The 11,287-nt window shown below is 36.6% G+C and overlaps 1 protein-coding gene across 12 annotated transcripts; it reads right to left on the bottom strand.

Annotated features, from left to right (window-relative positions):
* Window positions 1-712: 712 nt before the first annotated feature.
* LOC148846430 (phosphatidylinositol-glycan biosynthesis class X-like protein) lies at window positions 713-9,750 on the bottom strand. Of its 12 annotated transcripts, none has more exons than XM_088953498.1 (6): window positions 9,148-9,749; window positions 8,998-9,057; window positions 5,357-5,477; window positions 1,984-2,377; window positions 1,737-1,921; window positions 713-1,021 (listed from the first exon to the last, which is right to left on the bottom strand). In XM_088953498.1, the coding sequence occupies exons 3-6, from the start codon at window positions 5,468-5,470 to the stop codon at window positions 746-748; spliced, it is 969 nt and encodes a 322-aa protein (XP_088809624.1). In that variant the 5' UTR covers window positions 5,471-5,477; window positions 8,998-9,057; window positions 9,148-9,749; the 3' UTR covers window positions 713-745. The 12 variants fall into 12 exon arrangements, with proteins under 12 accessions (XP_088809624.1, XP_088809629.1, XP_088809623.1 ...); XM_088953503.1 differs by having other exon boundaries at window positions 1,737-1,903; XM_088953497.1 differs by lacking the exon at window positions 8,998-9,057 and adding an exon at window positions 7,985-8,703.
* Between the last annotated feature and the right edge of the window lie 1,537 nt (window positions 9,751-11,287).

Below are 11,287 nucleotides of genomic sequence, written 5' to 3'. Positions count from 1 at the left end.
AAAATAGACAAATAGACCTGGTCATGGGCTGGGATCCAACTTAGCTTTTGTCGTAATTTGAATGGGCCCAGCCCTTGATCAGGTCCAGAGACAAACGGACCGTGGATTTGATCAAACACAGATTATTAAAGGCACATTTGCCACTTTTTATTACTATAATTCTAAATCTGCAAATGCATCACCAGCCCAAGTCCCAAACCAGATGGAAATCATCACCTTTGGCCTTCTCCGTGTTATTGTCTTTGTGGTTTCTTTGTAATTGACAGGCTTTTACCCCTGCCATTGCATCCCAACTCCAATTGATGAATTCATAAATGCCTTTGGTAGTGAATGTAAATCCTTCAGTAAACCTTAGTTAATCAAATTCGAAATGAATGGAATATTTAAATATTTAATTCAAATATTAATTTTTAATATCCGTCAAATATCAAATCAAATTCGAGTATTAGATTTTCTAATCAGATTCAAATTCAGATATTGCCTGATCTAATTCAAATTCAATCTGTTTACACCTCTATAAGCCTTACCCCAAATATATGGGGTAAATAGTGCCATATCCATTGTTTAACATTTCATGGAAACATTGTTTCCCTTGACCAAAGCATATCCACTAGATGGTCAGGCTTAAATTAGCTAGGGTAATGTTTATCCCCATTCCTATGATATGATATGGTAGCATAAAAATGCCTAGATATGAGCCCACACTGACAAGTGTCTTAATTGTCTTAATTGAGCATAAATTGACTTAGTGTTTATTAACATGGGAAGAATATATGGATGTTAACACAATTAATAGGGTGGACAATAAGGCCACAGTAAAGGTAACAAGAGATACAACTTTGACATGCTTCTCATTTCCAGAAGGTATTCTCCAAACAATTGTGCTAGTCTTGAGTTGAGTGCTCTCATCTATTAACAACCATAAACAATCCTGTTGTTGCAGTGATTCATTCACGCTACAATGCATGAACAAGTTTGGTTTATTGATCTCAACTTCTGAATAACCACTTCCATCAAGGGGCTGCAAGAAAAAAAAAAAAAGAACCATAACACATCTTTTAACTTAAATGAGACAAACAAAACTGAAACAAATACAAATACAACCAACAAAATTGTACTCATAGAAGAAATTTTAAATGATTGCATGGATCGACATTATCTTGCTTTACATGTCTTTAAGGAAATAATACATAACATATTTCAAAAGACCATAACTTCTCAATAATTATTTTTTATATTAACGATATGGTGGATGGTACTTTTAATGTGAATTATCATTTATTCATTTTTACAGAATAATAAAGTATAGGTGGATTGAGGATGCTGAGATAAATGATTTGAAAGACGGTTAGGAAAGCCAAAAATTAAAATGAGTCACATATTCTTGATAAAGAACAGTTGATTCATGCAAACAAATTAGAAATTAGGGATCAACTAGATTTCTCATGCAAACAAATTTCTCCTTGATTCATGCAATTTTATCAGTATGCATGCTTCCAGAAAATATCAGATAACATGGAAATTAGAAATTAGGGACTCTAGACCATCAAAGAGTATTGGTTATTAGTATAACCGTCCAGTTTTTTTTCTTTAATCAGTAGTTACATTCTTTGGATTAGTTGCATATTACCTATTGGCTGGAAATTTGATTCCATTATTTATCTAGTGATGTGGACTCTTAGCATATCAAGATATGATAATTTTATTTCCTACTCATATGCGAGATTCAAACTTACAGGATATCGTGCATGTAATGGGAGCTCCAATTTAATTTCTACCCCTTCCTTATTAGCTGCTAAAATATTGTTACCAATATCCACATGAACCTCAACAATTGATCGGTTGGATAAGACTGAAGGTAATTCCAGATTAGTGTCTCCAAAAACAGCAGCATCAACAAACACTGCAACAAACATTTCAACTAAAATCTTGACATGATAAAACTCAAAGATCTTGCTCCAAGAATAAAGGGAAGTCCCTTACCACCACGTTCAATAAGATGTTGTAGCTCAAATGGGTCCGCAAAGATTCCATGAGGTAATCTTTCAATAATTATAGCCTCACAAAAGTGTGCAGGTAGCTCAAATGTAGCCTCTGATAGAACATTAAATTTTAAGAAGGAAAATAGATGACGATGAGAACCTTCTCCAATCAAGTTTCGATGCAGGACTGACATTCTAAGCAAAGAATTCAGATTTTGTTGAATTACTTCACAGGTGGCAGGGTGAAGTTCATGTACAAAGAAGGCTTGGATATCTGAATCCATGAGGCTATCATGTTTCTCAAAGTAAGATTCCATAAGATATTTCCATGAGCATGGCGCAGAGACACGTTTAGGGTGGTTGTCATAATCAGAATCCAAATTACACTTGCCTACCTGAAATTAATATGCATAGGGGAGAACAAGGCATAAGAGAGAGAAAATAAAGACACTAATAAAGTAACAGTTAGGCCTAAAATTATGTAAGATGACAAAGAGAAAAATGATAAGCATTGCAACACTGGAGGCTTTTGGACAATTTAGGGGTGTTTTTTTTCCTGGTGATGAATTAAAGCTAACACAAAATTACACACTTGTGATTCCATTGTGTAGATTGTAAAGATGGCCTACCAATATATTAGCAGTTGTCATGCCATAAGAGACATGTAATGGTAGGGATTGTATGGGTGATATACTAAGTTAGAGTTTGGAATATGCAAATTTGGTTTACTTTTTTCAAGAATTCCCTTTAATTGCATTTTCTGGAGGTTTTTGCCTGTAATTTGTGATGGAAAAACATAATAATCTGAATGCATAGGAAAAAAGACAAGAAATATTGGACTAAGCAATCTAAAGTTTCCTATTTGTTGGATGTTAAGAGGGTTGAAAAAAGATGAGACTTAAGGAATCACAATTGCTGGAAAATTCAGCTAGTTAAAGTGTTTCAAGTGGGTGATGAAGGGAATGCTTGGCTAACAGAGACTGAAACTTTGGGGTGTGGGATTGGAAGATCACAAACAAGGGCTTAACATTAGCTTTTTGAACAATTCAACCAGGGTGTTCAAATTCGATTGATAAACAAAAAATCGAACCAAACCAAACCAAACAGAACTGAACCGAATAAGCTAGTTTGGTTAATTCTGGCATTGGTTCAGTTCAGTTTTTGTTTTTTATAGAAATTTGGTTTAGGTTCAGTTTGGCTGAGATTTTTAACCAAACCAAAATGTAAACCGAATTACTGTTATTATTTAATTAAGTATATTAAATATTTGTTGTTCTATTTAATACTTTATGGTAATTAATTATTATATTTCCTAATGGTCAACTTGGCAATTCCCCATTGGTTGTTAGGCCCACTCTAACTTTTAATTAATTATAGTTAATTAAAACCTAAGCTAGTTATTAATTGTTTGTGAATAATGGTCAATTTGCTAATTCTCCATTGGCATAGGGCTTTGGGTCTATTCTAGACTTTAATTAATAATAGCTAAATAATTAAAGCCAATGGGCTTTGGTGCCATTCTAACTTTTAATTAATAACACTTATTAATCAAAATCATTATTTATCATTTATGTGGAATGAGGGCCCAACTGAATTTGGTTAGGGTTGGTTCAGTTCTGAGCTCTAGTTCGGTTTGGTTCGATTGGAGAAAATGGTCAAACTGAATAGTCGATTAGGCCTTTGGTTCTAACTCAACCAACAGATTGTACACCTAGATTCAACCATGCAAACAACAATAAAGAACATTTGGAGACTTGTGCAAAAGAACCATAACCAAACTTACGGCTTCACTCCAAGAAATAAAAATCAAATCAAGAACATAGAGTAGAGACTTAAGAGGTTTAATATATACTTGAATAAGTATCAGTCTTGCTTTTTTTTAACAAATTAATAGATTTATTAACAAGAGAGTAAAGCAGTTACAAGCCACACCCTTGAGACCAAAATCTGAAAATTGAACTAAAAAATTGGGTATTACAACTCAGACACAAAGAAACCAGTGTTGATCCTCAAGCCAGGATTTCTAGACTTAAGAATAAGTATCAGTGTTGATCTGTCTTAAGCATATACTTAGTTGACATTGCACCCCTCAGAACAACAAACTAGGAATCATGTCAAAGCACCAAAAGAAAGACTTCAGAATGGCATCCTTAATTATTGAAATAACTAGTGTTTCATTTGGCATCAAAATGTGGTTAGGGGGTAGCTAGGCTGGATCTAGTCTACCAATATGGGGTATAGGGCACATCTTTAGAATATTGTAAATTTGTAACCACTCTCCCATTCTTTCTTCCAATTTCTAATAAAAAAAAGAAACACTACTCCACACTTAAAAGCTAATGGAGCTGGACAACCAGATAACAAGAGGCTCTAGGGCTGAGATATATTTCAGATTTCTAAAAAGAGAGAAAGTGAATAATGAAAGAAAAAGACCCAAGCAATAAACATTAATTGAGTATTTGAACTTAAAGTAGACTAAATAAAACCAAGTTCTACTACTTAGACAAGGTTCGGAATAAGAATTTCTGCAAATAAATAAGAATCACCAAAAATTAGTGCCAAGAGAAGCATTAATAATTAAAAAGTAGCATGATTTAAATAAAGCATTATCATACCTAGAGGAGATTGATGCTATGATCACTTTCCATACAGGACACATATTAGATTCCTTAGTCGTCTACATTTTTTTTATTCCAAGCAATTTGACAGTGTGCTACACAACAGGGTAGCCCATCCCCCATCCCATTAAAACAATCCCAACCTTGGAGGCAACGGAAATAGATCCCGGGTCTCTGCTGCAACAAAGTAGAGAATGTACGAATTGGGGTGCCAATCAGTTGGTATAGTCATCTAAATCCATTAGCCACAATACTAGAAACCATTGCTTTCAACTTCTCCTTGATGATGGTTGGACAGGTTAACACCAGATAATGAACCTGCTCCTATGTTTTTTATGGTTTTGATCATTTTACTGGGCAAACGATTTAGTCCCGTACCCAACCAGCTTTCTGGGCTATGTTTGGAATGGTTTTTAGAACATTACTGGAAGTTATCCTTAATCTTCTAATCTAATTGTTTTCTTCTAGAGAAAAACCTGGTATGTGGAGCTTAGAACTGCTAAAGTTAATCCTTAAACACTGATATAGTCTGATATGTTGATACTAGAGTAACTGATAATTTTATCATTACCATAAGAAATCTTATCTCTAGATTAGGGAATAAAATAAACAGAACGTAGTTGATCACTATGAAAAATATGTAGTCAATGCATAGAAAGAAATGCCATGAACAAGGTAACTGAAATAATCCAAGTAACTGCCAGATGCAAGGAAAAACATGAAATGGAAAGAAATAAAGGAAAATCTGTAACTGACCTCACTTGAAAACGAAGAACTATGAACAAAGGCTGCAGTGCCAGCTAGAAGCATGAAGGACTGAATGCTGATAATCGAATAAATATAAACTCGAACATGGTACTGAGTTTCCATGAAGTGCCTTAAACACCAAATAAAAAGGGCAATTTAATGGCACTAATTCTGAAAAATGAAAGTTTTTTTTGGGCAAGATTAAGTCTTTCTGATTGTTAATTAAAATAAGGGCATTCATGGGTGCAAAAGCCCTTCCATCCTGAACCTCCACCCATCCTCGGTAATGATTTACTTAAACATTCACTATCTGTGTCCATCTCTTTCCACCATTTTCGCTCACCAACAGTTTCTCAGTCATCACCATGCGATACAACTGTGATAACGATGTCCCTTTGAACAAGATTTGTTGGGGGAGAGAGAACCTTCTTTAGCTGAGGTGATTGTAGCTTTGCAAATCACCATCGGAAAATTTCATATGAATATATACAAAGAAAACAATCAAGCCAAACAGGCCCTATGTGGGCCCCATTTATGGTCCAAGAACTCTCTAGTGGAGTCACCGGTCTGTGAGTATTGAAAAACGGCTCACTTGGGCTGATTGGAGTCGCCACCCATCAGTTTAAGAAGTGGAGGTGATGGGACCTCTGGGAATTGCATTAAAACTAATTTTCATTCATAGTGAGTCCAGTAGCCCAAGGCACTAACTAAACCAATCCGGGTAAGACTTGGATGGAAGAGGGAAGGGATTAGACACCCTTCTCCCAGGTCCAATTGTTGGAGCTCACATGGGATCCCAAACAAGCACAATCACGAACATATAATCATTTTATTAACTAAAGGCATAATAATTTTTTCTTGAAATTTTAATAATTAGTTAAAATATTAATAAATATAAATTTAACAGAATTTATTCTATAATATAAATTTAATATTATTAATTCCCCGTACAGGGTCATTGACTAGTTACAAGAACAAGCCACTATAAAAATATATTTAGCAATTTTTATTTATTATTGTCTTTTTGTTTTTGATTTATTGTTATTATTTTTACATTTTTTTATTGTCATTTTTACTTAATTTTATTAACTTTTTTTTTGTTATTCTCTTATGGATCCCCATTTACATATTGATTTTATAAAAATATAATATTTACTATGATTTTTTTATTTTCTATTTTTTAATCTTTTCTATTTTATTTATTTATTTATCTATTTTATTATTTTTATTTTTTATATATTTTTATTTCAATTTTTTATTAGCTTGTTTCTCCTTTGTCACCTACGTATCTCTAAACCCATCGAAATAGCCTATCCACTTTACAGCTTTACTAAGTTTATTTATTTAATTATTTGTTTTTTTCCTTTTTATTGGGTTAATTTGTCTTCCCTAGCCAATTATTCTCATCATTCTGCCTCATCACATGTGAAAGTCAGGAAAACGGCTAACTTAGACAGAAATGGAGTCGTCACCCATCAATTATCGAAATGGAGGTGATGAGACCTCCGAGAATGGCATCAAAACTATTTTGGTTCGATAATGACTCTAAAACCCAAGGCACTGACTACATGAGTCCGAGAAAGACTCGGATGGGAGAGGGAAGGGATTAGGCACCCCTCTCCTAGGTCCAATAGGTGGGGCCCACATAGAAGCTCAAACAAGCATAATTAGAAGAACTGCAATTAATCGAGCAAAATAATAATAAACAAAACATACCAAAAAGTAAACCAACATGAAAGAAAACCTCCCCATTATTTTTTTATTTTTCTTGTTTATCAATTTTTTATTTTCCACCTTCTTATTATTTATTTATTTTAATCTTTTAATCAATTTATTATATATATATAACTGGACTACTCTCAGTAACTGACACTTTCCCTTCCCCCCTGATTTGATCTACTGACCATCGTCTGAACTATGACATCCTCATCTATTTGAAATGAATCTTTTTGGAATACTAAACCTAAATATGGAATTTCTTGGGCTTGGAAGGGAATTCTGAATTCCAAAGACTTACTCAAAAGAGGTATGGGTTGGATTGTTGGCAGTGGAAAAAATATTAAGTTTTGGAAAGATAACTGGTTGTACTCAGCTCCAATTGAAGGAATATTGAATAAAGACCCTTCGAGAGTTGAAATTGAGCACGAGGAGTTGCTAGTGAGTGGTGTTATTAATCATGAAAGACATATTTAGGAGGAAAATAAGATTTGTAACTTAGTTACCCTCAATATTTGGAGTGGCATTAGAACCATCTTTATCCCCTCCATCAAATGATTTGGAAGTTGAATCCCAAAGGACATTTTACTGTTAAATCGGCCTACAAAGAAGCTATTATCATGCATAAGGACCAGAGTGATCTTAACCTTCAGGTCAACAAGATTTGGGGGCTTAAAATTCCTCTTAAAATCAAAACTTTTTTTATACCTATTGCTTAATTCTAGGCCACCTTCTAAAACCTTCTTGAGGTCTTTAGGTCTCTCCATTGATGTTGGTTGCAGCTTTTGCGATGGAATTGAAGACACAGATCATATCTTTAAAAGTTGTACTATTGCTAAACAAATAGGGAGTATCTTAAACCCAAATATTAAGATACTCCAATGAAAATGAGTGATTCTAGGGAGTGGTAGGATGACTTACTTTCCAATCAGACTGATTCTACGATCCTTGTGAAATCCTGTTTTATCTTGTGGCAGATTTGGAAGAATAGAAATGAAAAACCTTCCATAACCATTGTTGCTACCCTTCAGTCATTATTGATAGAGCTTTGTCTCTATATTTTAATCACAGTGTTGAAAATTGTTCTAACTCCAATACTATTCGGACTAAATATTGGAAGCCAATCAAATGGAAAGCTCCAAAAGGGAATTCTATCAAAATAAACTTTGATGCATTTAGAAATGATAAAGGTGATTGCACAATTGGCTGCATTGCAAGAAATCGATAGGGGAGTGTTCTTGAGACCAAATCTTATTTTATCAAGAATTCCTCAATTAATGTAGGGGAGGCTTGGGCTGCGTGGGAGACCCATAACATTGCTTTTAACTATAGGGATCTCCCCATCTTCATTAAGGGAGACTTTCTTCTTGTGATTTCGTGTTTAAAGAACACAGTAGACTGCCCGTGGAGATTGAATCCAGGAGTGTTTGAAGCTGGCTAGAGATTTGGAATGTAGAATCACCCACAACCACGTTTATAGAGAGGCCAATCAAGCTACCCACCGGATGGCAATCCAACCTCTTTCTTTTCCTCTCATCACTCTCAGTTTTTGCTTTCCCTCTATCCCTAGGAATTTAAGTTCTATTCGTGTTTTTTCTTGTGACGCTTGGGCCGAGCTACCCCGTCTTGTGTAGCTCCTCCTGTTTCAACCAAAAAAACAACACAAAAACAAAAAACACAAAAAATAAAAAAAAAATAAAAAAAAAATAGTTGCGATTTCAGCGAGCCAGGCTATACGATTATAAGCTGTGTAATTAAAATGAATTAAACTTCTCCATCAACACATTCTAATCCTCAAGAAGAAAGAAAACTAAAACCGGCAAACAGAGGCAGGCTAGCAACTGTAATCATAAGGGAAGAAGATCAATTGCAGAAAAGAACAGAGGCAACCAAAATCTCGAGAGAGAACAAGAACGACAGGTTTGGGTAGGCACCGAGAGCTTATAGAACCAGTTTCACCGAATTCCGTCAACCCTCTAATTCTCCCTCAAATCCTAATCGCGCAAAATGCAAGAAAACAAATAGTAAAAAAAAAAAGGAACTAAAAGGAGATTAACTACAAAGTGGGGGATAACAAGGTTTACCTAATTATGTCTGAGCCTGGAATTAGTTGACGGAACAAAGGAGACGGTACCGCATCGTTCTTAACCTCTCCCCCCTTTAGATGCTGCAAACAGTGATGCTTATGGATAGGAACTCAGTGGGATAGTTCAGAATTAATCTCTTGAGGTGGAGATCTCGTCGGAGACTGTGAGAAGATAGATCCAGGTAGACTCTACTACGGTTGGTTCTGCTAACTCAATAGATCAAACAGGGCTTGGGGAACAAGTTGAGGAGACTAGAGGTGACGAAGGAGAGGCGGGAAATGATGGGGAAGGAAACATAATGAAGGAGAAAGAGAGAGTGTGAAATAAAAATCGGAGAGGAGAGGGGTCTTCTGAGAACGAGAATGTCGTCGGATTCAGATCCGCCGCTGCACTCTTCCACTCCCGCCGGTGGGAAGAAGAAAGGAGAGATGACGACCGGAGAGAAGTGTGGAAAGGGATAAGGAGAAGAATGAGACAAAAGAATGAAAGAAACCGAAGAGTGGGAGACTCACCCGCCACTACTCTGTTCGACGGAGATCAGAGACGATGAACAGCGCCCTCTCTCCATTTTCCTCCCCCATTCGAATTCTTCGGATCAGGGCGAATGAAAAGATAAGATTGAATTTAATTGGGAGGCAGGGGTAATTTTGTAATTTTGGAGAACATTGGGGTATTTTGGTGATTTTTGACAACTGGGTCAAAGCGGGTCCAATGGGTTGAATCGGGGTTCTGGTCCAATGGTGGGTGGTTTCGGGTCAAAAAATGGAAGGTTGAGAAGGGTTTGACTACGAAGAAGGGTTTTGTGTGAATGGGCTAACGATTGACTGAAACAGAGTCTTTTTAGATGGAGAGGTAAATGATGGTATTTTTGACTGAAATTTCACAGGGTGTGGTCTTTCAAAAATCTACGATGATTGGTGGGGTCATCTTGGCCTAACTGGGCCTGGATCGAGTAGATCTAGAAAATGTTTGATCCGGCTAATCTGGAGCTTTGAAACAGAATCTAAGTGTGATTAAAGGGAAAACATGTTTGCCTTAGATGAAACTTCTTAGGGCATGATTTTTTGGTAGTCTGAGGTGATTGGTAAGGCTTAGTTCATGGGTTGGGTAGCCCAACGGGTCAAACATAGATTTGAGCATGCGGGCTTAAAACTTTTAGGGTTGGGTAGCCCAACTGGTCAAACATAGGTAAGGCTTAGTTCATGGGTTGGGTAGCCCAACTTTTAGGTAAAACCAAAAACCGTAAATATCCTAATCCATCTCTTCTCATTCATCTCTTTCTAGCCAAACCTCAGTTTTTTCTTCTCAGTAGTCGAACACTCACTGGCGCAACCTCACACTCTCAGGCAGACAAAACCAACAAACACTCACCGGTGCAACCAGTGAACTCTGGCGGTGAGTCCTCTCTCTCTCTCTCTCTCTCTCTCTCTCTCTCTCTCGTTCCTCTTCTCGCTTCTTCTCTCTCAAAATCTCAGACGTAAGCTCAGGCACCAACGAGGCGACGAACATAGGCATCGGTGGTGGTGGTGAGTCCTCTTTCTCTCATTACTCTTCTCACTTCATTCAGAATCTCAGATGCAAACTTAGGCACCAGCGAGGCGGCGAACACAGGCACTGACAACGGTGGTGAGTCCTCTCTCTCTCTCAGACGCGAACTCAGCAGTAGCGAACACAGTCACCGGTAGTGAGTCTTTCTCTTTACCATCTTGCTATTAGGTCGAGCTTTGGACTCGGGCCTGGGCCTAACAAAATCCTCTTTATGAAGAGTAAAAGCTTGGCCCATGAACAGGTCTAGTAATGCTGGATTGTGCCAAATAGGCCCAGATCGGATAGACTTGAAATCTAGTCAATTTAGAGTCTTGAAATGGAATCTTGGTGCAATTGAAGGGTAAACGGATTTGGGTTGAGATTTCACAAGTTGGTATCTAGGGGTTCCTGGGTTCTGACTATGAGGTTTTATCAGGCTTAGAGGGTCAAGATTGTAGGAATTTGGGTCAACAGGATGTTTCGGAATAAAATCTTGGCTTGATGGAAGAGCAAATGGGGAATCTGGGGGTGAAACTTTATGGGCAAGTGTTTTGATTTATCTGGACTTTAATGGCATGGTTTGATCGTTTGGGATGTGTCAAGATCAAGA

The sequence above is a fragment of the Nelumbo lutea genome, chromosome 7, assembly GCF_056320005.1.
Source record: "Nelumbo lutea isolate HS-2025 chromosome 7, American lotus-T2T, whole genome shotgun sequence".
Classification (NCBI taxonomy): domain Eukaryota; kingdom Viridiplantae; phylum Streptophyta; class Magnoliopsida; order Proteales; family Nelumbonaceae; genus Nelumbo; species Nelumbo lutea.
This window is presented reverse-complemented; position numbering and strand designations above follow the sequence as displayed.

What these genes read in the sequence shown, in the direction of transcription:
- LOC148846430 (XM_088953494.1), bottom strand. Translation starts at nt 9,718, where the DNA reads ATGGAGAGAGGGCGCTGTTCATCGTCTCTGATCTCCGTCGAACAGAGT. An exon ending in GTCGAACAGAGTAGTGGCGG is followed by an intron (nt 5,478 to 9,662) that starts GTGAGTCTCCCA and finishes TTGGTGTTTAAG; the next exon opens with GCACTTCATGGAAACTCAGT. An exon ending in GTTCTTCGTTTTCAAGTGAG is followed by an intron (nt 2,378 to 5,356) that starts GTCAGTTACAGA and finishes TATTAATTTCAG; the next exon opens with GTAGGCAAGTGTAATTTGGA.